The 26,799-nt window shown below is 43.8% G+C and overlaps 1 protein-coding gene across 1 annotated transcript in view; it reads right to left on the bottom strand.

Annotated features, from left to right (window-relative positions):
• The window catches only part of adgrg6 (adhesion G protein-coupled receptor G6), a gene marked incomplete at its 5' end in the record, with an annotated part of 58,408 nt that overhangs the window by 24,239 nt on the left and 7,370 nt on the right, over positions 1–26,799 (bottom strand). The window contains 5 exons of the mRNA XM_079215691.1: positions 12,200–12,265; positions 20,221–20,394; positions 20,593–20,872; positions 21,232–21,368; positions 22,198–22,545. Of these exons, the coding sequence (XP_079071817.1) occupies positions 12,200–12,265; positions 20,221–20,394; positions 20,593–20,872; positions 21,232–21,368; positions 22,198–22,545 (1,005 nt within the window). The remainder of the gene's footprint in view (positions 1–12,199; positions 12,266–20,220; positions 20,395–20,592; positions 20,873–21,231; positions 21,369–22,197; positions 22,546–26,799) is intronic.

Genomic DNA, 26,799 nt, shown 5'->3' with positions numbered 1-26,799 from the left:
ATTCTCCACAGATAATCCTGATGGACTTGGCACAATTTGACTGAAGGAGGAGTCTAAAAGAGTCCCAACAGACTGGACAGACGGGCCTACTTGCGTATCATGGGGCCAATTACTCTCTGAGTGGGACAGTCGGCTTCTGAAAGCTTCTGCTATATTGTTAGTGGACTCTTCAAAAGAGGGTAAGTGGTATTCAGGGAACAGTGCACCATCAACATTTGGCATCTGGGATTCAGTTGGAGCTTTAGAAAAGAAAGGAAGTGTCAACGAGGGAGCCGAGTCGACCCTCGTCACCAAGAAGCCCCTTTGAAGGTTTGAGGACAGCGAAGGAAATGACAACACAGAAGGCTGAAAGCTCCCGCTGACTTCAACAGGAGCAGATTCAACAACACTGTCTGTTTCTGAGGAGGTGAGGAAGAGGGAGGGCTGCTCAGAATGAGCAGAAGATTGAAGAGGAAGAGAGGTGGACCAGAGGGGAGAAGAGGATAAGAGAGGAACAAGGTTATTAGAAAAGTAAAGGGGAAGGGAGGTCGGAGTTTGTAAAGTAACAGGAGAGACAGAAGCTGATGGAGTGATGGCACAAGAGGGGGTGAAGGAGAATGAAGGAGAAGGAAACAAGACTGTAAGAAGGGTAGATGAGGAGTAGTGTTGGATGTCGAATGTATTAGAAGAAGAAGTTGAGGGTGCACAGTAAAAGATGTGCATAGATGCATGTAGCTGGGTAGATATGTCTGTAAATACATTGTTAATCAGTCTACTTCTGGCCACTGCAAATTCAACATCCCTCCCAGCCATGTCTGTTCCATACACTCTGCCAAAGGGGTTTAAAGAAGAAGGGGAAGAGGATATCTGGGCCACATCTTCTGTCTGTGAAGAAGCAAAGATCTGTGTCGGGGAAATCTGTTCTGCGAGGGGAGCCGAGCAGCTCAGTGGCCCCACGGTCAAAGACATGGTCGGCTGAATGAAGAGAAGGGATGATAGGGATGGGATCAGGAGAGACGGTGTTGGTTGAGGAGTCGATGTGTCCGGTTTCAGAGTGACAGCTTGTGTGGAGGAACTTTCCTCCTGCTGTCGTCCACTTGAATGTGTGTTGTTTGCCTCACGAGGGTCTGATCTGCCGACGGCTGGATGGATGGTGGTGGGTTCCTCCAAAGTGGAGGCAGCTTCTGACTCGTACACCCTGAAGGCACTGCCCTTCTCCGTGAGCTCTGATGCATCGTACGCAAAGGGATCCGACCCTGACGAGTACTCATCACCCAGTGGCTCCAGTGGATCAGTCCAGTTAGCCGTGGCAGCTGTTCGGTTTCCCCCACCGCTTACGCTCAGCAATGCCCACTGCGGCGCCACAGGTTTGTTCTTTCTGTTGCTCAGCACTGATGACGACGATGAAGCTGACTCCTTTGCATCCGATGTCTCGTCTCTACGTTGAAAAGATGGCCCCCGGGACGAGATTGAAACCGCTGCTGCAGGATTGAGCTTTGTGTCCAAAGTGGTTGTCCCGGTCTCCTCGGAGGAAAAGTTTGTTCGTGAGGTAGGTTGTGTTGCTTCCATCGGATATCCCAAAATTTGTGTTGCATTTCTCAGCCCAGGTGCATGTGTGTAGCCAGCTGTGTATTTAAATCCACCTGTTTGAGTTGTGTGTGTAGGCCTGGATGTGTATTTGAGTTTGGCCGGCTGTGCAGGTTTTGTGATGGGAACCAGTGGCCTGGGCGGCAGACTGGTAGAAGTTGTGCGTCTTCCTCCAGTCGGCCTCTTCCTCCCCTGCCAGATCAAAGGGGTAGAGATGAACCCCAGGGAGGTCTTGGAGCTGCGATGGCCTCTGGGTCTCGGAAAGGAGGCTGGAGGTCTCGAGTGAGAGGGTTCACGTGGAGCTTGGGGGCCTGGAGCCAGAGCTAAGAGTCTGGGTTCATCTGCTTTATCTGGGAGACCAGGGGCTTGGGTTGGTGGGGCCAACTGACTGGATACAAGGGACCCACGATGAGAGGCTTTCCCAAGGGGGCCGGGAGTGATTGCTGGAGGTCTAGGGGCATGAGGAATAGAGGATCCAACAGCGTGCCGGTGTCTTCTTCTCAGAGTCTTGGACAGGGAAGCCGGGCCTTCAGGAGGACGAAGAGCAGCAGGAGCAGCACCAGCAGAGGCATTCGCTGTCACCAGGGTACGGCACATCAAACCAGACGCCATTATAGTGGAAAAGCATGTTACAGATAATAAATTTAAGTATTTTCACACAACAACAAGAAAAAATAATCTAAAAGCAGTGGCATACACAATGGAGGTGAAGAAGATACGACATGGTGTGAAAATATGACGGTACCTTGATTACAAACATGTGGATTTTCTTTTCTTATCAGAATAATGGTAAGTATATACGAAAGGAAACCAAAGCAGGAGATGGATTTGTACGACAAGATGAGGTTGTCTTGAATTCTTAGCACAACAGCAACTCCATGCAGCGCTGATCATTATAAAAGAAAGAGCCTGAGCAGAATGTAACTAAATCAGAGAGATCAAGGCCCCAGTAAGATGAAATATCTTGTTCATAACACCAGTTTAAACAGCAGCAGGAAATATCCAGACTCCTTAGAGTCATAGATGTGAAATATGGCAATGTTAAAAAAAAGAAACCTTTCCTGGGTTAATAAAAGCTTAAAACGATGATAGCAAAGATTTTCAAATGAGAAAACTAGTCGAAAGCATAAATGAATAAGTGAACCAACTTAGGTTCTAAACTAGGCGGTTGAATGACCATCTTACCCCGAGGGGAAGCCGTAGCAGCCGCTATGTTAGTGGTTGGTTGGTTAGTGACTAACAGTAGTAGAGGAGTTGTGACTGGAACTGTTTCAGGAGACAAAACATCAGCATGAAAGAAAAGCAAATAGGCAGAGGGACAGCATGAGATGGCATGATTTGTTTTTTAGGACCCTTTCACCTCCCTCGTTGGATCTGGACCAAAATTACCGGTTTGAAACCAAAAACTTGGATCACGGTCTGGACCAAAGACCAAAACCTCAATCTGCCAAAAAAGAGGCGGTCTTGGTATGGTTTGAACTGATCCACAGTCCGGTTTGTTTTAATTTCAGATGGTTCAGACTTCCAGACCAGTTACAGGAAATGCTGGTCGAGTGGACCTTTTTGGGGAAACGGCTCAGAGCAAAGAGCAGCAGAGAGAACGTGGAGGTGTGAAAAGGCCCTGAGTGAGCGATAGTAAGTAGTAAGAGAGGACACATAGATACACAAAACATGCTCTTAACCACAAAATTTAGGATTAACACAAACATTTGATCCAACAATTCTCCATGAACAATTCATTAACAGACAGATTTAATCAAAGACAAATTTAAATCTAAATAAATGCAGGTAAAACAAATGATTATGGCATTAATGTCTTTAGTATCAGAATAGATTACTTAGGTTTTATATTCATTTTATTTAAGTGGTATACGTGTTATGTATGAAAAACACTTATTAAGCCAGGTTGTTTAATAAAATAATTTGGTAGATATATTAAACAATAATGGAAATTACAATTAGTTACATCCCGGTTCTAAGCATTTGTCGACTTATTATCGGTCCTAAATCTGGTTAGGAACTTGAATACTTGTGTTTATAACCCAACAAGGGAGATGAAGTGGCTTCAAATACTAATAACTGTTTTCATATTCTTTGACAATGAGCAATAGCTACTGTCCAGTGTGTTAAAGGTCTCCCATCATGGCTGGGTTTCATGGTCATACCATCAAAAGGTCTAGCTGTACCCACAAGCCTTAAACCAGGTTTGGGAAACAAACTGAATTTAATTTAATTTCCGTTGGTTCGAAATTACCTGTTTTACCACTTTGATTTATTGCTGTTTGACTTTGTAAAGACTGTTTTTTTTTCCACGACCGAAGGCTGCGAGGCCTCTCCAGTCAGATTTGTTCAGTTAATTATTTATCCAGCCTGTAAGCGACACAACCCAGACCCTCAAAACATCAACTGGTTCATATTCAAATCCTAAACTGTTTTTGTACTGTCATCATTGCATGCAGTCATGGCAACATTTAGCATTAGTATGTGAAGCTAGTCTGTGGCTTCACTCCAGTAGTGGTGCTCTTACCATGCGTTGTTGGGTTAGTAGCTGGGTGGTTAGTGGGAGCAGAGGAAACAGCTGGTGGGCTGCTGGTTGTCTGTTGGGCTACAGGGAAAGTAGACAGTCACAGAACATCTGTCAGGTTAATAGACGCATGTTGCAAGTATAATATGCACTGATCTAAGAACAGGTGTTGTATCAAACCCCTGAAAGCAATGGAAACCTCTTTGATGTTGTTTTTTTTGTTTTTAAACAGATTTTTGGACTGTAAATGTGTATCATTGAATTCATTTTAAATGCAGTTAGCAACAGCATCCTGTTAATCGTGCTACATTGTTGGGACAACAACTTTAAAAAACAGCCCCTTTGCGAGGATAACAACCTGTAAACAGCTACTGTACACTGCGCTGACAACAATCTGGTAACACAACTATACTGTGAGGACACCAACCCTACACAACTATACTGTGAGGACATCAACCCTAGAACACAACTATACTGTGAGGACATCAACCCTAAAACCCAACTACATTGCAGGGAGATCAACCCTAAACATTGCAGACTACAGACTACAAGGCTAATGACACCACTGACTATCTCCAGGAACAGTCTCTTCAATGCAAGCAGATGTCTGTTTTATTCCTCAACATTTACAGACCACCTAAATACTGTGCCACCTTCTTTGATGAGTTTACTGAACTGCTGTCTATAATCTGTATTGATTTGGATTGTGTTGTTATTGTTGGCGATTTTAATATCCATGTTGATAATCTCCAGGACAGAGGGTCTATAGAGCTATGTGGTGTCCTTGATAACTATGATCTGACTCAGCATGTAACAGGTCCCACCCACAACAAGGGGCACACTCTAGACCTAATCATCACCAAAGGTCTGGACATTTCCAAGGTTGCTGTGATTGATGTTGCACTCTCTGATCATTTCTGTGTTTTCTTTGAGAGTGCAATCTCCCTGCACACAAATGTCCAAACAAAGGTTGTGACAAAGCGTTACATCACTGAAAACACCAGTGAACTATTTATTCAGAAGTTCTGCTCCACACGAGGCCTCTCTTGCATCTCAGTCAATGAGCTTGTGGATGGCTTCAATTCTAAAGTTAAACATGTTATTGATGCCATTGCACCCACTAAGGTGAAGGTTGTCTCGGGTAAGAAAAGATCCCCTTGGAGAAATGCCACGCTGGTCAGAATAGAGAAAAGAGAGTGTCGGAAAGCTGAACGCAGGTGACGAAAAACTAATCTCCAGGTTCACTGTGGTATCTATAAAGAGAGACTTCACAATTTAGAAATGCAAGACAGTCCTTCTTCTCTGACATCATAACCAAAAACAATACACGCGCCTTATTTGCTACCGTCGACGGGCTAACAGACCCTCCGGTGTCCGTAACTGCTACTCTCCAATCCACCTGGGCATGCAACCAATTTGCCTCCTATTTTGCTGATAAAATTCAGAAAATTAGACAAGCAGTCGGTGGCTCCACACCAATCACAGGATATGTGTTGCCCCCATCTTTAAATAGCATCCATTCAAATATCATGACACAATTTCACTCAATTAACCAAAGAAGCCTAGAAGACATTATACAACATCTGAAAACATCCTCCTGCTGCTTGGATATTCTACCAACACACTTTAAAAAAAATATTTCACAGTGCATGACCGCTGATCTTTTACAAATTGTAAACAATCCCTTCTCTCAGGTGTCTTCCCACAATCCCTAAAAACTGCAGTTATTAAACCACTCCTAAGGGCGGCTAGTTTAGACCCTGAAATATTGAAAAACTATAGGCCAATATCAAACCTCCCATTTTTAAGTAAAATAATGGAAAAAGTGGTTTTTCAACAGCTGAACAACTTTTTGGCCGAAAATAACTGTTTCAATGTCTTCCAGTCCGGCTTTCGTCAGCACCACAGTACTGAAACTGCTCTTGTTAAGGTTTTCAACGACATCCACTTAAACACAGACATTGGCAGAACTTCAGTCTTAGTGTTACTGGATCTCAGTGCTGCATTCGACACGGTCAATCATGACATACTACTAGATAGACTGAAAGTCTGGGTAGGATTCTCTGGTGCAGCACTTAACTGGTTTGAATCCTACTTGAAGGACCGACAATACTTTGTGTCGGTAGCTAATTACACATCAGAGCTGACTAGGATGACGTGGTGTTTCCCAAGGTTCAATACTGGGGCCTCTTCTGTTCAACATCTACATGCTTCCACTGGCTTAGATTATGAAAAACAACAAAGTGTGTTATCATAATTATGCAGATGACACACAACTCTACATAACTATATCACCAGGGGACTATAGTCCTATACAAGGGCTGGCTAAATGCATTGAAGAAATCAATAACTGGATGACTTTAAAATCCCTGCTGCTGGTTTATAAAGCACTGAATGGTTTAGGGCCTAAGTATGTTTGTGATCTGCTGCTACCTTATGAACCATCCCGGCCACTCAGGTCGTCTGGGACGGGTCTACTTTCTGTTCCAAGACTCAGAACTAAACATGGAGAAGCAGCATTCAGCTTTTCTGCTCCACTGGAACAAGGTTCCTGAAAGCTGCAGGTCTGCTGAGACCCTCAGCTCCTTTAAGTCCACATTGAAGACTTTTCTGTTTGCTGTTGCCTTTAATTGAACCAGATTCAATAGCTGCATTTTATTTCTTAAACTGCACTGCAACTTTTATTCAACTTTTATTTTTTATTTTGCTTTTTGACTGTTTTAATGTTTTCTGAACTGATTTTAAATCTGCATTATGTTTTGATGCTTTCAATGGTTTTATGTGAAGCACTTTGAATCGCCTTGTTGTTGAAATGTGCTATACAAATAAACTTGCTTTGCCTTAAACACTGCTACATTGTAAGATCAACATTACACACTGCTACATTGTAAGATCAGCCTTACACACTGCTACAATGTAAGATCAACCTTACACACTGCTACATTGTAAGATCAACCTTATGCACTGCTACATTGTAATATCAATCTTAAACACTGCTACATTGCAAGGACATCAACCCTAAAACAACTCGTTTCCGTTCTGTGGGACAGACTAGCTATGACAAGTTGAAGTATTTCAGCTCTCCATGAATTCTTTGTTCATACTTACACTGAAACAAAATATATTTGGTAGAAATACAAATAGGTAAGCAAAAACTAAATAAATAAAACAATTGTTTGTTTTCAATGACAGGACGAACCCAGAGCCTCGAAGCTAGTGACACTACCTGATGGTTGGCTACCTTACCAGGTCGTGCACTGCTGGCTGTAGCAACGTTAGTGGCAGTAGATGCAGGGAGAGCAGCGCTTGTGCTGGTGGTGCTGGTGGTAGTGGTGGTAGTGGTGGGCGTAACTGATTAGCACAATACGTTGGCATGTCAGTCACGCAAACAAACACAAGCACACGTCGTTAATGGGACACGTTCCAAGCCGGTTGGTTTTCAAGTCTTTCTTGATTCAGAGTAAAAAAAATAAAAAGTTGATCAAGGCAAAAACCTTTTGAGGTTTGATTGATGAACTGGGTTATCCAAAAGAATTTTGGAGTTAAAGTTTAGTTTTAGTTTTTGACACTCATTACTTCTGTCTTCCTCGGTCTGAAAGCAAGCGCTCACTGTTCAATGTGTAATTGCATCACATATCTGCTGCTATTCACACTGAGATGAGCCGAGTTAATATAGCAAAACAAATATGTTTGGGCTTCAATCGGGAACACTTTTATTCTGAGCTTTTTTATTTTTTATATCCCGAATCCAATCAATCTAGGGTGGAAACATTCAGTAATAGCTCTTTTTGTTCTTATTTGCATTTCAAGTCGATGCTGATGGCAAACAAGAAAGCAGATGAAGCCTTACCAGAGGAGCGGGAGCTGGGGCTGCTGGGTGGGGTTAATGGCATGCTACTGGTAGAGATGGTGGGTGGAGGTGGAGTGATGGGAGGCAGAACTGGAGATCACAATTCAAAGGATGCAGCAGAGCGAGATGGACCACACATGGAAAACAAAATGCTTTTGGATGCTGAAGTCCAGTTCTGCTCGACGCTGTCGTGCTCATCCTCACACTTCCTTCTGCATGTTTGTGTTTAAAGGTTTCTCTATGTCCAAAGTGTGCAGAGCATTACTGCCTCATTTCTACTTCAGTTACATAGTCTAAATTCTGGTGAACTGCACTTTTCTCTGTAGAGCAAAAGAAAAGTGCTTATCATACTAATTAATGAATAAGAGCTGGTTTTCATACATTTATGGGACTATTCATTCACCATTTCCACTTCTCAGACTAAGGTTTATTACAATGAAAAGATTTGATGAACTCATATTTGAATGGGGTGGTAGATAATATTGATCTAGAAGTAGAATTAGCTGAGTTATCTGATGTTGGTGATGAATAATAGAATAAAACCAGGTTTAACTTCTCAGCAACTTTTCATGAAAAGGTCAAATGCGGCACATTTTCAGGGGGTTCGAGTTTTTAAGAGCAAAGCCTCTTAAAAAAGAAACCCATTAAGGATAATTGTTTTTGGGGATGAACTTTAAATTACGTATAAATGTAAATGAGTATCTTTGGATCTATGATGAGAATGTATTTAACTTTTATGGGAGAGGAGGCAGAAGAAAACGGGCTTTAGTATCTTTGACAGATGAAGAGATAAACCCTTGAGGATCATCAGCAGAGGAACAACATGAATAAGCATTCAGAAAGGTCGAGGGAGGAGGGACAACTAGAAGAGGGGGAAATAAAGGAGAGGAAATGGAGAAGATGAAGTTAGAAAGAAAGGAGGCGTAAGAAGCTGAAACAGAAGGCTGAACAAGGAGGAGGAAGAGAAGGAAGAGGAGGAGAAAGAGGAGGAGGAAGAATAAGAAAAGGAAGAGGAGAAGGAGGAGGAAGAAGAGGAGGAGGAGGAGGAGGAGGAGGAGGAGGAGGAGGAGGGCTGCTTACCGTGGGTGCTGGCATTAGTAACATGGATGCTGTTAGTGGAGTCAGTGGATGAGGCGGCGGGAGAGGAAGCGGCTGGCGGTCGGGATGAGAGAGAGAAAGATGCAGCAGATGATGAATGGTTGTGAAGCTGCAGGAACCATTAACAGGACCAGGACCAGGTCCACAGCAGGAGAGCACTGCTGCAGGTTGCTTTTGGTATTTTCACAATGGTCTGTGTGTTAAAATATGAAACCAGATGACCTGGACTTGGGATTTCAAAATAAAAGAAAAACCCTCTTGTGGGTCTCATGTGGGTCTCCTCTGGGTCAGCTTCCTCTCACCCGCAGCCAACACAGAGATGCAATGACATCAGGGCCATTCAGACTCTAAACCCTGTCTCCACGTTTTCGAGAATCTCTTACGTTGCAAAAATGTGTTTTTCAAAACGTCCACACTAGAACACAAAGATCCGACTCCAAGGGCCAGTGGGAGTGGGTTTGTGTTTGTGTGTGTGTGGGGGGGGCTTATCCTCCAGTGGGCTTAACAAGTATACAATAGCAAGTCAATAACCAAGTATTTATTTATTTATACATTTTTAAAACATACATATTTGGTGCTCATGCGTAGACGGATGACGAGGTGGAGTTTCTGCTTTGCGTCACATGAAAATATCAGGTGATGAAAACACAAGAAAACGTGGTTTTGGAGTCTTGCTATATCAATATTCAGACGTCACAGTGGACCTTCGGGAACAGCATCCATTGCAGACGATCTGAATCATTTCACTGCTGCAAACCTGACCATGCCCAGAACCAAACAAGCGTGTGAAAGGAGAAGGTAGCTAGAGACTGAGAAATAAGAGGCCAAAAGCAGGTCAAATATGACGTGGAAGTCGCCCCAACTTGTCCCAAAAACAACTAAATACCATCCCTTTAAACTCCACCCAACCCATCTGTCCTGATGAATGCTTTGTTCTCTGAAGCAAACCAGTTCTCCCTGCTGGTCCAGAGGATACAAAGCCAGTTCTGTGGTTCCTTGAGGACGCAGACGGGTCATTAACAGAGCGATTTCTCTTCTACGTCGTTGGATGAGAGTGAGGATGCTCGACTACGACCATCCTCTACTCCTCCTCCTCGGTTCAGTGGGAACAGGCAGACGTTCCTTTTCAAGCATTTAGTCATTTGGGCCAACTTGACTCAACTGCTGCCTTTCGCCTGTTCTTCTTCCGGTTTCCTTAAAGAGCACCGAGTCTGTGAATCAAAGGGTTTACGATGCGTAGACGAGAACTCTACGAATCGTAACCCCTTTGATTCTCAGACTCTTTGTTCAAAGAAGAAGACGTTTCCTTTTGACGATTCCAAGGCGACGTTTTCAGATTGCTTCTTTTGTCCGATCGATGAACAATAATCAGTTTGGAATGAAATGAAACAGAAAGTTAACAATTTTCTGGTGAAGCCACAACCAGAACGAGCACATCTCTTTTTACATCTCTGACAATTGACTATAGATGCTGTATGCTTTAGCACTTCTTCTCTTTATAATCGTATTTCTTCCTCCAGTCTTTTCTCCTTTTATTCTGCCGTCTCCTCTCCTCTAATCTCCTCACCTCCCCTTCCGATATCTCTCTCTCCTCTTCCCTTTAAAATAAAACCTTTAATCTCCTTGCTTGTTTGCAGTAGTTTGACCGTTTTGGGGGAAGTTGGAAGTCCAGAGTGTGTTCTGGGCTTTTGGGAACCGAACCCGAGCCCAGTTGAGGTTTGAGAGTTTCTCTTTTCAACACATCCAGAATCCATTTTGTTGGTTAAACAGAGTTTCGGGGGTTCAGGAAACGTTGTGGCCATTGGGACTTCCTTCACAAGGCACCTAGAGTAAAAAGCGTCATCCTGTCGGGCTGAATGAGACGTTTACAGAACTCTTGTTGCCGAGGTTGAATGTTTGGCAGTCGGTTGGGGGATCCATCTTTAGGGGATCCATCTTTAGGGATTCAGCTATAGGGATCCATCTTTAAGGATCCATCTTTAGGGATTCAGCTTTAGGGATCCATCTTTAAGGATTCATCTTTAGGGATCCATCTTGAGGGGATCCATCTTTAGGGATTCATCTTTAGAGATCCATCTTTAAGGATCCAACTTTAGGGGATCCATCTTCAGGGATGCAGCTTCAGGGATCCATCTTTAAGGATCCATCTTTAGGGATTCAGCTTTAGGGATCCATCTTTAAGGATCCAACTTTAGGGGATCCATCTTTAGGGATTCAGCTTCAGGGATCCATCTTTAAGGATCCATCTTTAGAGATCCATCTTTAAGGATCCATCTTTAGGGATTCATCTTTAGGGAGTTTGTTTTTGACACCAAAGGAGCCGCTGGATCTGTCTGATTGGTTTGTTTCCTTGAGGCTTGTTTGAAAGCTGAAACCAACTGAACTGAGATCAGCTGACATGACGCCTTTTGATTTTAGCATGGAGTCAATCACTAAACTATTATTATTATTATTATTATTCAATCCATCTGCTGATGAGGAGGAAATGTTCCAAGTGATGTATAATAATAAAGAATATTTGGAGACCATGGTATCGGCATGTGAACACATTGATGAACAGAAGAAGAATGTCTCCATCCACTCTAACTCAAATTCTTCACATTCTTTCACTTCTTTTCTCATTATTAATGACACAAATTATGCTCATAATCAGTTGTTACTTTGTGATACCAGAGAGGATCAATACACTTGAGTAAAAGCAGTGCATTTCCCATGTTGGTCCGTGTAGTGCCGATGATGCAGGAGCTACCCGTCAATATATGTAGAAGTTTAAGAATTTAGGACATGAAACCAATAAGAAGTGAGGAGAAAACGAGTAGTATTCTCTTTGTTCCTGATGAGAAAAAGACAACAGATATCTAACTAACATAAAGTCGTCATTTAACAAACTCTCTCAATGTAAAACAAGTTCCAACTAATAAGATTATGCTTAACCTGAATGTCTAAACATCTCCTGATCCGCAGATCAAATCAGTGATTACCGATTACAGTGTTTTTTAGTTCAAATATGATTCTACTTCCAAAGAAAAAGTAAACATTTTATGTAAAATGTATTATTTCGAGATGATCAGCGGCTCGGTGGACAAAAGAAGAAGAATTATGTTGTTTTTAGGACTAGTTGCTGAAGACTGTGTTCATGCAGGTGCGTTTTTTTTTCCTACCTGGGCAGCCCAGTCCAGGGGAGTCACAGCTGGTGGTGGGCGGGGAGTTGCTGGGCGGGGAGACACCTTTGGGGTGGGGGGGGGGGGGGCGTAAAAACAGAAAGGTTAATCTGTTAAAGTGATCAGGGAATGTGGGTTAAATGCTGCGACAGGTTAGGAGGAAACGTTATGTTTAAGTTTATTTGTTTTCACACTTTAATTTGCTGATATTCATTTAAATGCGGCTGTAAAGTATGAAACAACTATGTTAAATACTTGGTTCATTTTAGGTTGTTTTTGTCAACTCAAATAGATCAAAAAGTAAATTGTACATCTGGTCTCATAATTGATTTGCCAAAAGTCTGATTTGTGTGCAGATGTTCATAATTAAGCAATAAGGTACGAGAGGCAGTACTGTGCCAGCCCTCCGCTGTGCGTCGGGCCTAACAACACCCTTGAAGTGTACATTATTGTAGACACAGTACTGCCTCTCGTACCTTATTGCTTTTATATTACGGGTACCTGCGACTTCATAAATAGTAATAGTAAGCTCCCTTTCAGCACAAAATAGTTGTAGCCACCAAACGTTGTGTATCGCATTTCAGCGATAGAGAAAATAGTCCCGTATGTGTATGGCGGTTTCTCCGTCATTTTTCTCCTCCATGATGTTTAGAGAACTTGCATCGCGTCGGGAAATTACAGACGTAATTATCTCTCACTGGAAATTATCACAATTTTGTGATCAAACCCTTTTCATTCCTCATCTTTAGGTTAGGGAGGAAGTGACGTGTGTGTTGTCGTTCGTTATGCTAGTGTGGGGGATGCTAAGTGAGCTTGTTAGCTGTTCCGTTTGAGCTAACGTTACTGTTAGCGAAGAGCCCCCTTGCAATACTGTGAACACTCAAGCAATACACCTGCAAGTTAAGGAAACCAACGTCCGTGAGTCGTTACTGCGGACGTTACAATAAAGTAAAGTTTACACAAAACATGTTTGGTAACTGTCAAGCTTGAAATGACAACTAACGGTCACGCAATTTAAATCAACCTGTTATTTTAAGTGTGCACTGATATGGAACGCTCTAAATGTAAACAGGCTGTACAGTACTTTATGGCTGAATAAAGTACACCCCGTGACTCACTCTCAACCAATCAGAATGCTTGATTTGATCTACCCGTATTATAATCATCAATAATGTGATCATTCATCATCCATCCTGTGAAGGATTGTGGTAAATTTTCCCAGCATGCATTGGACGAGGGCTGGATAAATCGCCACTCTCATTGTATAATAATCCATTAAAAAGTTTGCAACATGAATCTCTGACACTGAAACTTTCTCAGTTGCTCTGATAGCAGGTCTATAATAACTCCGGCTGTGGGTTGTGGTGGAACTCAGTTTGGCTGCTTTCACGGATCAAATTCCTGATGTTTTGTTTCGGGGACAGTCTGTCTCACCAACTGTGTGCTCTCAGACGCCAGAAATCAAGCGCTCCTCAAGTACGTCTGGACATTGGAAATGTAATCCTGTGAGCCCGGCTGCTCCGGCCCACACATGCATATTCACAGGTCTTCAGAGGCGAGTGGGAGAACGGGCAGGCAGTGAAAGCAAAGACTTTGTTGAGTCACACACACACACACACACACACACACACACACACACACACACACACACACACACACACACACACGCACACACACTAACAGAAGGAATGTGAAAGTCAGTAAATCATCGCGGTGATCAGCCGAGTGAAGAAGCAGGAATCCAGTAATCGTGAACAGCGTGCGGTTCAAAGCAGGTGAGGAGAGCTGAGGATTGTGCCTTGTCACGACCGGCCTTCTTCCTCCACCTGTTGCTCTTCTCCTCTTTCTTCATTCACTCCCTCTCTTTTAATTATTTGCCTCTTCCCTCTCTCCTGCCTCTGGTTTCTCTGCCCCACCGCCCCCCACCATACCCTCCGTCCCTCATCCATGCTCCTCGTAAATTGAGTGCAGGCATGAAGTTTACACTCGGCGAGGACAACAAGTGTAACTGAGATGTGGTCGTAGAATTTAATGGTAAAAAAACGTGATCGGGGATCTTTCTGAAACATTTGCTGTTTGATGATCTTTTACTTCTTCAACTTCTAGTTGAACCCGATCACCAGCTATTGATCACATGACTCGTTTAGGAAATGCATCTCTACCATCGGCTTCTTATTCGGCATAAATGTGCTTGTTAAAGTTCACCCATGGGGGTCTGCACCTCTTTCCCCCTGTATTCCAGTAGCCGTAGGAACCCCAAATGAGTTATAATACTTTTGTTATTTTATATAATTTTTTTTCAGATTTCTTTGTGAAAAAAAACATCTAAAAAAAAAAAACTTTTATACCATATTTTGATCATATTTGATTTGATTTTGATTTTGATTTTTCAAACTGTATGGTTCAGGGCCCAACAGCCCACATACTAATAAGACACCTTTTTGGAAAGAATAGGACCTAAAGAATCGGAATATAAAACAAAGCATTGGCATGTTAGATATAGGCATGCTGGGTACCGAAATGTTCATCAGCTTCCGCACTTACCGGTTTTAGAAATGTGGGCGGACCAGGGAGCCTTCAGGACTCAGAAATGTGCGTCTCTTCTCACAAGGGCTACGGTATTGTAGCATTTTAATTGAAGTTTAACAACTCTCAGATAATTAAGTTTCCGTTTTTAAAAACGAGATTCTTTTTTTTTTTTTTTCGAACAAGAGGCGCTGGGGTGCTTGGGGCTAAAAAGGTTAAGCCTGGATTTCAGGAAGAGAAGTCCATCAGAACTGGAAGATAACAGGATTTCCCCTTCAGAGTAAATAACAACATTTACAACGTCTCCATCACGCTGTGACCAGCAGCTGAAGCTTAATTAATCTAATGACTCAACACCAGGATTCAATATTATAACTTTAAAAACATGTTTATCATCATCGGCAGCGAGAGAAGCTGCTGCTGCTGTTGTTGGCACACGCACACGCACACGCACACGCACACACACACACACACACACACACACACACACACACACACACACACACACACACACACACACACACACAGGGAGTGGGGCCACTTTTCAGCCCGGGAATTTCAGGACCGGCCCACTTTTTCCATGGTAGAGGAAATTGGATAAATGAAGCAATTCAGCAGTTCAACAGTTCAGCTCTTACTATCCTGTAGTTTTTTTTTATTAATACCATGGTCCAACAAATAATGTAAAGGTTAAATACAACAATAATAATCCACTTAAGATGAGAAGTTCACAAATATTCCACTATTCAACAAGGATAGGTTGATAAATTAACAAAAGCAGAAATAAATAAATCAAACATTTGAAACGTATCCCACTCTTCAACAAAGAGGCATATTGAACTAATGTTTACAGTTCAACTCACAGTACAGTATACACTTACATTGTGAATAGCACCTACAGCATCTACAGCATCAGTAACCGCCTAAGCAGTGCACTGGTTTCAGCCACTGTATCTATAACTGTGTCGTTGCTTATAGACATGAGGATTTCCTTCTCTGTGCACATTAACATGAATTAGGCAGTAGGCCAGATTTGTTGGAGTGAGACCTCATGGGGGCCGTCATTGTCATGGTCATTATCATTTTTCTGCATGAGTATTATATAATGGTGATTTACTCCTTTACTACACACACTTCTGAGCAAACAATGCATATTGGTTCATCAAGTACTGTCATATACTGCTCTTTCTTACAATATATAACTTTAATTCATATTGTTTCCTCTGTTATCCTCTCTACCTGTCCCTGTAGTCATGGCCTCCTCATTGCAAATGTCGGGCTCATCATTTTCAGTAGGAGACTGTCTAATCTGCTGCTCCGAAACATTAAGAGTCATGTTACTGCATACTTCAATATCAATATCAATATTATACATCAATATTTGCAAAGTCTATGGATCGCCATTTTTTGGGTGATATAAAAAGGCTAATATTTTAATTCAATTTAATATTTTGCTTGGGAATAGGTTGACAACGCTACAAGGATATTAATCAAGGCTACAACGTTAGCCGAATAGTTACGTTGCTAATCATTAGGCCTTTGTCTCTCTTTACCAGTTGCCACTTGTGTTTTTCCTCTTGAAAATAAATCGGTAGGCTTGGCACATTTGGCAGCATCCTCCTCCAATGCCTTTCTTTTTTTCAACCTGGCTTTTTCAGCCCCTCCTGCCCTCTTCCTCCCGTCCATCCTCCCTGACGCGTATCGTTGCGGTCGGGCCGGCCCAGCTATCGGTAGCCTATCTGAGAAAACGTTTTGGAAAAGACGGGCTACGGACCGAACCAACTCTATTTTGGAGGGGTGAACTTCCTCGCATGGTACAACCCATGCAGAGGCTGCGGTGTCAGAATGCGGAACGTGCGTAGCCCACTTTAAGAGAAGATGGACTAACAAATGTCAACAAATAAAATTCTCGACCGGCCCAGAAGTGAGGCGGCCCACCGGGAACTCTCCCGATTCTCCTGATTACCCACCCCGGGCCTGCACACACACACACACACACACACACACACACACACACACACACACACACACACACAGTGCTCGGCGGGCGCCAGGCGGCGGCTGCTCTGCCGCCATCATTGAGCTCATAAAAAGCTCAGAGGAACATTGAACAGGCTTCAGATGGTCCAAAGCCTCGTAAAAAGAAAAGAAAACACATGTTCAAGGTAAACAGAATGAAGAGCTTATTTTGTGTGGAAAGAAGGACGATCCTCCAGATAAAGATATAGAACACACACCTCATCCTCCAGATAGAGACTACAACACATTACCTCATCCTCCAGATAGAGACTACAACACAACACTTCACTCAACACTTCACTCAGGCGGTCCCCACAGTGCTGCCCGGCCTCATGGTGCTCGTTGTGTCCCTTTGTCCCGACCCGGATGTGAACTGTATGATCAGAACCCTGTGAACCGTCGGTAACTTGGATCACATATTTAATCAGCGAGCAGCAGACGTCTGTGAAAGTGGAGTCCATATTTCACCTTTTGTTTTCCCAAACCAATCCTTCGCTTCCTGAGCTCTATCTCATCTTCATCTGGTTCTGGTTCTGCAGCCGTGTGACACTCTGCTGTCGGGCGTTTTTTATTTCCTCATATTCGGGTCCGAAAATAGTGGAAACGGTTCTTCACAAGCTGCCGAAGCCTCGAGCGACGTCTTCAAAGACACAGAGGTATACAAATGGAAACGCAGGAAATATGTTGACATTTCTTTTCATAAGGAGCTCAGTTCTCAGCCGTCATAAAGTAAAGGACTGTAAGACTGAAAACAAAGTCCTCATTTGTTCGACAGAGGTCCAGGAACACGCGTCGAGCTCAGCTCGTTAGGTGAATGCAGTCTTTTCAAAATAAACTTCCTGTCTTCACAGGAAACACTTTGGTGCTTTGGGTCCAAATAACGACATAAACAAGGTTTTACTGAAGTACAGTAGTCACTTGAGAAAAAACCAACGTTGAACATACGTCAGCAACGATATTTGAGATATATGACTGATGATTTGTCACGATGTGATTTTTACTTGCAGCCTCCCCGGTGATCCTCTCGTTTCAGGAATGCAACTCTCCTCTTTCAGGATCGACCCTATCAGGGCTGCAGATGTCCAGAAGGCCTCCAGCAGCTTGTGTTCTCAACTGTTCAAATATTTTATCAAGACTTGTATCTCTTTTATGAGCAAACAGCAGCGTAAGAACAGTTCTGACGTTGTAAGATAAATTATCTATTTCACCAAATGTGAAAAATGGTTTGATGGTAAATGTAATTTATTGAAGATAGGCATTTCCGACATGTACCAGGATGCATTTATTGCTTCAAACTACTACATTTATGATCAAAAAGGATTAGACACCCATATGAAAGGTGGCAGCATGTCCCTTTAAGTTCTTTAAGCGTTCATCTTTTAAGTTTATACTTTTATAAAAGCTAAACCAAAATAGCTCTCGGGGCAGGATTTAGAGTTCGTCAGCACCTCGACAGTTTCAGGTTTCAGTCATTCCGTTTATACGATTGCGGCCTGCCTGCAGCCAGCCTGCAGCCGGCCTGCAGCCGGCCTGCAGCCGGCCTGCAGCCGGCCTGCAGCCGGCCTGCAGCCAGCCAGCAGCCTGCAGCCAGCCAGTAGCCTGCAGCCAGCCTGCAGCAAGCCAGTAGCTTGCAGCCAGCCTGCAGCCAGCCTGCAACCAGCCAGCATCCTGCAGCCAGGCTGCTGGCCTACAGCCCGTCACTCACAGTTCAGTCGGCCTGCAGTGCCTCCACAGCCGGTCTCTCTGACTGGCTCCTGAACACCTCACGGAGCCGCCAGAGTCCACTGACGAGCAACGACCAGAGGAAACACTCAGAGGAGCAACTCCACGTCCTCGGCCGGCTCTGCTGCTCTATCAGAGAAGAGCTGAAAATGAAACACGTTTCAACACGTCGTAGGAAATGTTTTGTGTACAATCAAAACATACCGAATAGTCAACGTTTTCCCCAAAAGATGAATGCACATTCTAATCAATTCATACGTTGTTCCACTGTGAACACTAAGAACATGGCCTGTTACTGCGTGTGTGTGTGTGTGTGTGTGTGTGTGTGTGTGTGTGTGTGTGTGTGTGTGTGTGTGTGTGTGTGTGTACAACAGAGTCAGGAAGCTTTGTGCAAAATCATCCATTTTCTTGAAAACCACTGCAGGTCTCCAAGGCATACAAACATGCACACACACACACACACACACACACACACGCACACACACACACACACACACACACACACACACACACACGGAGAGGCCCGTTCTCCAGCGGGTACATAAAGCGTTGGCAGGAATTTCACTGAAACCGCTGTGGCTAACCTCCTGCGGCTACACACTCATTTACAGCTTTAAAGAAGAGGCAGAGAACCACTCTGTGGAGACACACACACACACACAGACACACACACACAGACACACACACACACACACACACACACACATACACTTTTTCACTCTCTTTAATGGTTAATACTTAAACACGGTTGATTATGTAAACGTGGTTTCAGATTTTTAAGTGTGTCAAAGAATTCTGTGGCCTTTAGTACCAGTGTGTGTGTGTGTGTGTGTGTGTGTGTGGTTGCTGGTTGGTCAGCAGCCAAACTGGTGGCTGGAGTCAATTAATTTACTTGCTGCTGTCAAAAGTGAGCAGAAATTGGCTGAAGTCTGATTGTGAATTTCCAGCCTGATATCAAGCAGACTGAAACATTTAGAGCTTGAAGTTCCTGCGTCGTAGAACACTGAGTTAGTGCATACGTGGTGTTTTGCACAGTAGTGCAGCATCACAACGACTCAGACGGGTGAACGTCTTCACCAACTAGCCGCTGTAATCTCATGACTAGCCGTGACCTTGTGACTAGTCGTGACTAACCGTGACCTCATGACTAGCCGTAAATGATAAATGGACCCGTACTTGTATAGCGCTTTTTCTTCCGACCACTCAAAGCGCTTTGACACTACATGACATCATTCACCCATTCATACACTGATGATAGGAGCACCATGCCACATCAGATTGTCAACCATTCATACACCGTAGGCGCAGCTACGGGAGCAATTTAGGGTTAAGTGTCTTGCTCAAGAACACATCGACATGGGCTGGCGGAGCCAGGGATCGAACCGCCGATTCTCTGATTGAAGGACGACCCTGCTCACCACTGAGCCACAGTTGCCCACAGCCACAGTAGCCGTGACCTCGGGACTAGCCAGGACCTCATAACTAGCCATGACCTCGTGATTAGCCGCGACCTTGTGACTAGCCGTGACCTCACGACTAGCCATGACCTTGTGACAAGCCGTGACCTCATGACTAGCCTTGGCCTCATGACTAGCTGTGACCTCATGACTAGCCGCGACCTCACGACTAGCCATGACCTTGTGATTAGCCATGACCTTGTGACTAGCCGTGGCCTCATGACTAGCTGTGACCTCATGACTAGCTGTGACCTCATGACTAGCCGTGACCTCATAACTCGCCGTGGCTCTACTCACTGCAGCTGAGCGCGGTGTCGGTCTGGGCCGAGCCGGCCGGGATGGTCCAGTGGCTGTTGTCCCAGTCGATGACGTTGCCCACGGCGTCGCAGCTCAGAGCGTTGAGCTGCTGCACAGTCATGGCGTAGTCCCACAGACGGAGGTTGTAGATGTTCCCGTTGAAGCTGTGCTGCCCTGAACACACAGAGAGAAGCCGTTAACTAAGTATTTCATCATCTTTATTAAACCTAACTAAGTATTTCATCATCTTTATTGAACCTAACTAAGTATTTCATCATCTTTATTAAACATACCGAAGTATGTCATTTCTTTATTAAACATAACTAGGTATTTCATCGTCTTTAAACATTACTAAGTTGGGTTAAAGCTCACCTCCTAACAGGAACTGGCCACCAGGGGGCACCGAGTGGCCGCTGGAGGAGGAGCAGGTCTTGGCCCAGTAGTTCCCATTGAAGTAGACTCCTACCCGGCCGTTGGACGACGTCCAGAGAACGCAGTACGGTCTCATGGAGGACGTGAAGTCGGCAGAGGAGATGATGGAGTCGATGGGGCACACCACCCCGTCCACGATCACCTTCATGCCGGACTGATCGGAGCCCAGACTCAGGACCTCGTTGTTGCTGCTGTCGTAGTAATTAAAGATCCACTCTTTCTGTTTACAAGTCAGGAGAGAGAATGCAGCTTGAACACATGAAGCATAGACTTCTATGCAACCAGAGGAGTAGCCACTTGGTGGTCAGGAGAGATAATGCAGCTTTAACACATGAAACATAGACAGAAGTCTATGCTTCATGTGTTAAAGCTGCATTCTGGCTGTATAGAAATGCAAGCAGAGGAGTCGCCCCCTGGTGGTCAGGAGAGATTTTTCTTTGTTTTTTGGATTCTTCGTCCTCGGTGGAGGAATGCGATAAACACAACGTTTCCTGCCAGAGCTCAAGGTCACCTGGAGAGTGATGGAGGGATGAAGTGTTCCTCTGTCTACACCTTCATTCAGCGTTGGGTGTTGCTCACCTGTTTCTGGCTGCTGCGTTCCACCTCGAAGCAGAGCGTTAGCTGACTGAGCGCCGGGATGGAAACAGAGTCGGAGACCTTGATGAACCTGTTTCCCTTAGAGATGGTGACCTTCTGGTTCCTCAGGGCCACGGCAACTGGAGAGATGAGATGCAAGTGGTGAGGAGGAAAGGATGGAAGGATAGAAGGATGGAAGGATGAACAGATGGATGTATGGAAGGATAACATGATAGAAGAATGGAAGGATGGATAGATAGTAGGATGGAAAAGTTTAAACACCAGAAGGTGACAAAAAGAAAGTGCACAGAGGAAGAAAGGAGGCAAGAAGTGTGTGCAAATTAAAATAGGAAAGCGGGAAAACATTGACAGTGAAAAGCAAGAATAGAGAAACAAGTGTGAGAAAAGAAAGAAGAGAAGAAGCAACAAAGGAACGAAGCAGAGAAGAGGAGATGAGGATGAAATCCAAACAGGAAGGAAGAAAGGAAGTGAAGGACAGACCGAATAAAGAAGGAATGTGTGAACAGCAAGAAAAGACGAAGGAAAGATGGGTTGATCAGGAGAAGAAAGAAAGGATGAATGAAGGAGAGGAGCCACGAAGACATGAAGGAGACAGAAAGTAAAGAAAGTCAGACACAGTGAAAATGAAAATGAAGATCAATGAAAATATTTTCATTGATCTTCATTTCAACTCCTCGTCTCATTCTGCTTGACGTTAACCGACAATTATGAAACTTTTACTTTCTGTTCATCAACTTCACACAAATACTCATTCTTTACAGAACCTGCATCTTATTAATGGAATCACACAATCAGCTCTCAGCCAATCATACGAGCTTCAATTGTTGCCTTTATTTCAAAGTAAAAGCGCGGCGATGGTCCAGATAACTACGGTACCCTTGATCCCTTTGAGTCGGCATGCTGGTCTGGACTAGAGGAGCAGAACTGGACTATGGAGCCTGAACCTACCGTGTCGGAAGCTAACACTGAACCCCCTCTTCTGCACGCTGAAGTCAGAGGTAAAGTGCAGCTCCATCACGTTCCCCGTGGAGTTGAGCGTCAGCCCACTGGCCGTCGGGCCGCAGAACTTAACATCCGCGTTCCCCGTGTTCACCAGCACCCGGTCGTAGATGCAGCCCGGCGCCTCCTCCAGGTCAAAGTCAAGGAAGGAGAGCTGGATGATGAAGCCGGCGGGGGCCTGCATGGTCCACTTACAGGCCTGCGAATTGGGGTATTTCTGGGGGTAGCAGGGCGACGTGAACTCCCCCTGGGCCTCCGTCAGCACCACATTACAGTCGGTGGAGCTGCAGCCCAGCACTGCAGGTGATGGTGGGAGGACACATTCATGAGCTTTCACCAACGGATGACCTCCACTGAGGTTACTCAGGAGACAAGACGCTAGTAGACAAGGACGCGAGGGGACAGGACACAAGGCGACAGGAGGATAGGACCCATGAAGAGGGTAGAGGAGACTGGACCATAGATGAAGGAGGCACACACTGAGGACTAGTAGAAGTCAGGAGGTGAGTCGGGAGACGTCAAGGACGAACAGTCCAGGTGGTCCTTATCAAAGGTTCAAGGACAAAGAGGACGAAGACAAACGCTCTCAAGAAGAAGTTACGTGTTTTAAAAGGAACGAGGTGACAGGACACAAGAAGAGTGGTTTAGGAACCGTCTTTGAGAGATTGGACCCCAAAATCAGAAGGAAATCAATGGGAGAAGACAAGTCGTGCTGTTAGCTAAAGCAGGGTTTTTCAACTTTTTTTGAGCCGTGGCACATTTTCTACAATAAAAAAATCCCGCGGCACACCAACAACCCAAAACGTTACAAAATGTCACATTGTAGCATAATAATGCATATGTGGTAGATAATTAGTGCAAAGTAATACCTCACAGTACTTCTAGTGACTCCATCTATGCTTTTATAAATAATAGAATAAAGAACATTGCAATCACTTTCAAGTAAACCAGATTGCTCCATCAGACAAAAAAAGTGTGATATCCGTACAAAAAATGTAATATTTATTTATTTAATAATGATTATTCAGGAACATCAGACTCTAAGGAAACCATCTCCATCTTTCGTCCCACCGCTCTGCTGTCAAATACGTTTACATGAAAAGAAAATCTGTTTTTTGCCCTTATTAAAATAAAGTAATAACTAACATTTCTGTTTACATGCAGCCGTGCAGATTAAAGTAAAAAAAGTTCCCCAGGACATGTGTCCTATGGCTTGGCTTAATAGACAGCATGGAGTGCAAAGGGAGGAGAGTGAGTCAGACCACAGATTCATAAAGTGATGAGTCATCAGACAAATCCACGATAATCCTTCTGAAGTGTGGGTTCCCCTGCCTGTGCTAACCGCCACACAACTAGCGCTCTGCCTAAATGTATCCCATCTGGACCAAGAAAATCTGCTGCATCATGTTTTTGAAGCAGATGAATGTACTGAAATAATCCTCCAGAATATGGAGGTCTGAAACACAAGAGGTTTCCATATCCGAGCCATGTGGACTCTGGAGCTGCATGGGGGGTCACATTCCTCTCACCGAGAGAAAGAGCAGAACGTCTTCCTCCTCAAACAAACAGGAGACACATGAAACGTTTAGAAGGTTTCATTCGTTGATGTTCACTTCGATCATAAAACATGTTCATTGTGCTCAAAAACAGCTGGAAAGATGAGCCATCACTCAGAGTAATAACAGACAAGAGCGGAGAAGGAAAGTGGAAAGAATGCTCTCTCTCTCTCTCTCTCTCTCTCTCTCTCTCTCTCTCTCTCTCTCTCTCTCTCTCTCTCTCTCTCTCTCTCTCTCTCTCTCTCGGAGGAACAATGGCCTCCGTTGATCTCCGGCTCAGCTCCGACCACAGCCAACGCACTGGAAACGTTAAAAGCATCAGTGTGTGTGTGTGTGTGTGTGTGTGTGTGTGTGTGTGTGTTTTAACCCTTTCTTTTCTGTGAAAAGCTAGAGAGAGAGAGAGAGAGACAGAGAGAGAGAGAGAGAGAGAGAGAGAGAGAGAGAGAGAGAGAGAGAGAGAGAGAGAGAGAGAGAGACTAAACCCTCTGCATTCATTAAAGTTGTTCAGCATGAAATTTCTGCAATGTTTGGATGTAACATCAAAAGGCACCAAACTCCTTTTCCCGCTAATGGAAAACACACACACTTGCGCGCACACACACACACACACACACACACACACACACACAGCCCTACTCTCTTGGGGTGTGTAGACTTCTACATCTCCTGATCCTCTGATTTCATTCAGCTCGTAGAGTAATAGCTCTGTGTGTGTGTGTGCGTGTGTGTGTGTGTGTGTGTGTGTGTGTGTGTGTGTGTGTGTGTGTGTGTGTGTGTGTGTGTGTGTTGGAAACCATACAATTCAAAACCCCCAAAACCTTTAAAAGCCGCCTCTCAAGTTTCTGGCTGAACAGCCTCACGTTTCTCTTCATCCTCTGAAAGCTGTGAACCTTCACTGGCAGGATCAAGAGAGAACCAAACTGAACCGAACACAACAGAACACAACAGAACCACACGGAACCAAAGACAACTAACAGCTTGTTGAGTGTTGATGGAGCAGTTGCAGCGTTACTCCATTCAGAAAACAAGTGTTTTAAAAGTTGTTTGTTTGTCGTCTTGTGGAGAAAAATAACAAAAACATGAATTTCAAATCTGCGTAATAATGAAGATATTTCTGCTTAATTCTTATCCGTTTATTGAACTTAATCACAAATGAATCTATGTATTTTGGGTTCATACAGCTGCAGTAAACCAGCCGACGTGTGTTCAGCTACAAACAGAGAATACAGCCTTTCAGATGATGTCATGAACCAGATGATGCAATGTCTCCATGTTTAAATGTCTGTGCTCTCCCCCTGAATGTATTGAAAGGGATCTGAAATTGGAGCAATAAGATCTGAACCTTGTGTAGTTACACATTTAGAGCTAATCCTTTATAGAGCTGATATTTAAAGACCTGATCCTTTATAGACCTGATCTTTTATAGACCTGATCCTTTTTGCTGTTTGTTGGTATTAATATTTAATAATTCACCATGACTCAGGTTCATTTTAACTTGTAACGTTTAGCAGCTTCACTTCATCATGAGATTACAAACAGCTGACAGGTCAGACCAGGGCCCCATTTCTTGTACATGGTTCAACAAAGTCAATCAAATGTCCTATTATCCATTTTAAATTACCGCGATGATTGACATCAGGCTAACTCGGTTTCTCCACGGCTGATCCGTGCTCAAAAAACGGTAATGTTAATTCAGTCATCTGGATAATTGCGCGTGCCTGTCTGCTTCAAAAGAGGGGGAAATACATCAAACACAGCCACAAGCCACTTTTTTCTCCACTGATAAGCAGGGGACGATCATGAACGCATATGAGGAAGTCAAGACCTTAATCATGGCAAAGTCTGATGCTGCATTCACACTAAAAACGTTGCGAATATTCGCAACGTTTTTGCAACGCTTTTGCTGTGAAAGCAGCTTAACACCGTCACCGCTAGACATAAGCATCGCAAAATTAAGTTAAATGCGTAAGTGATGGAAAAATGTATCGGCTAATTTGAAGTACGTCATCACCCAAATCAATCAGATTATATTTATTTAAATGTGCCTGCTGGCAGTAGTACACAAATTATATTGCAGTAGTATACAAATTATGCATGTATGTATCATGTACAATATATGTGTATATACATGTATGTGTATATTACCATATAACTAGGAGTTTGAATATGTGTATGGGCGGATCAGTATTTATGTATGTATTATTCATAATTAGAAATTCAATCAATTGAAGCAGTGAAAATAAATTGTGACTCTCTGTATTCTTATCATGAGTCCACCTTAATCATTTTCTACAAGAATGATGTATGTATGGTGTACTAATAACACTGTCACATAATTATGAGTGCTTTCAACACATCCATTATGCGCTAAACAAACATTACGAAGAGCACGGCCTGCAGCGGGTGATAGTCTATGCATACAGTATTTGAGACGGTTAATCGGCTGCACCTGTGGTGTTCAATGTACGGCTCGAGAAGGTCTCGTAAATACATTATTCCTTGTCGGCAGAATCGATTGCGCTCGTACAGGAAGTCATGATGATATGAGAACGGATCTTGAGATCTCGAGGGAACTCTTTCCCTATAAAACTAATATAATCAATATCGCTCCTTCATCAATGAGGAACCGCTTCAGTTTGGTCGCGCGAGTGAAATGAGGGTGTTCACACCAAACACCACAAAGACAAATCGCGCCGCCACAAAGAGGGCGTGGCTTATCGTTGTCGGGTCTCTCCGTGAAAAAGAGCTGTCTTTTCCGGTATCGACTATGGAATAAATAACCACTAGTTCTGCTTTATACTTGTTGTGGAAGTCCCAAACATGTCGGAACATGAAACGCCCTGGTGTTTGGGTTCATAATATTATCCGTAACCGCACACAGCTCGGTGAATTTCACCAACTCCTCCAGGAACTGCGCCTGGCTTATCTCCGTAAAACGAATACCGATTATGCCATCCACCATGGAAATAACCACTAGTTCTGCTTTATACTTGTT

The sequence above is a fragment of the Taurulus bubalis genome (genome assembly GCF_910589615.1).
Source record: "Taurulus bubalis genome assembly, chromosome: 3".
Lineage (NCBI taxonomy): Eukaryota > Metazoa > Chordata > Actinopteri > Perciformes > Cottidae > Taurulus > Taurulus bubalis.
Note: the sequence above shows the minus strand (reverse complement) of the source record. Positions and strands in the feature narration are given on the sequence as shown.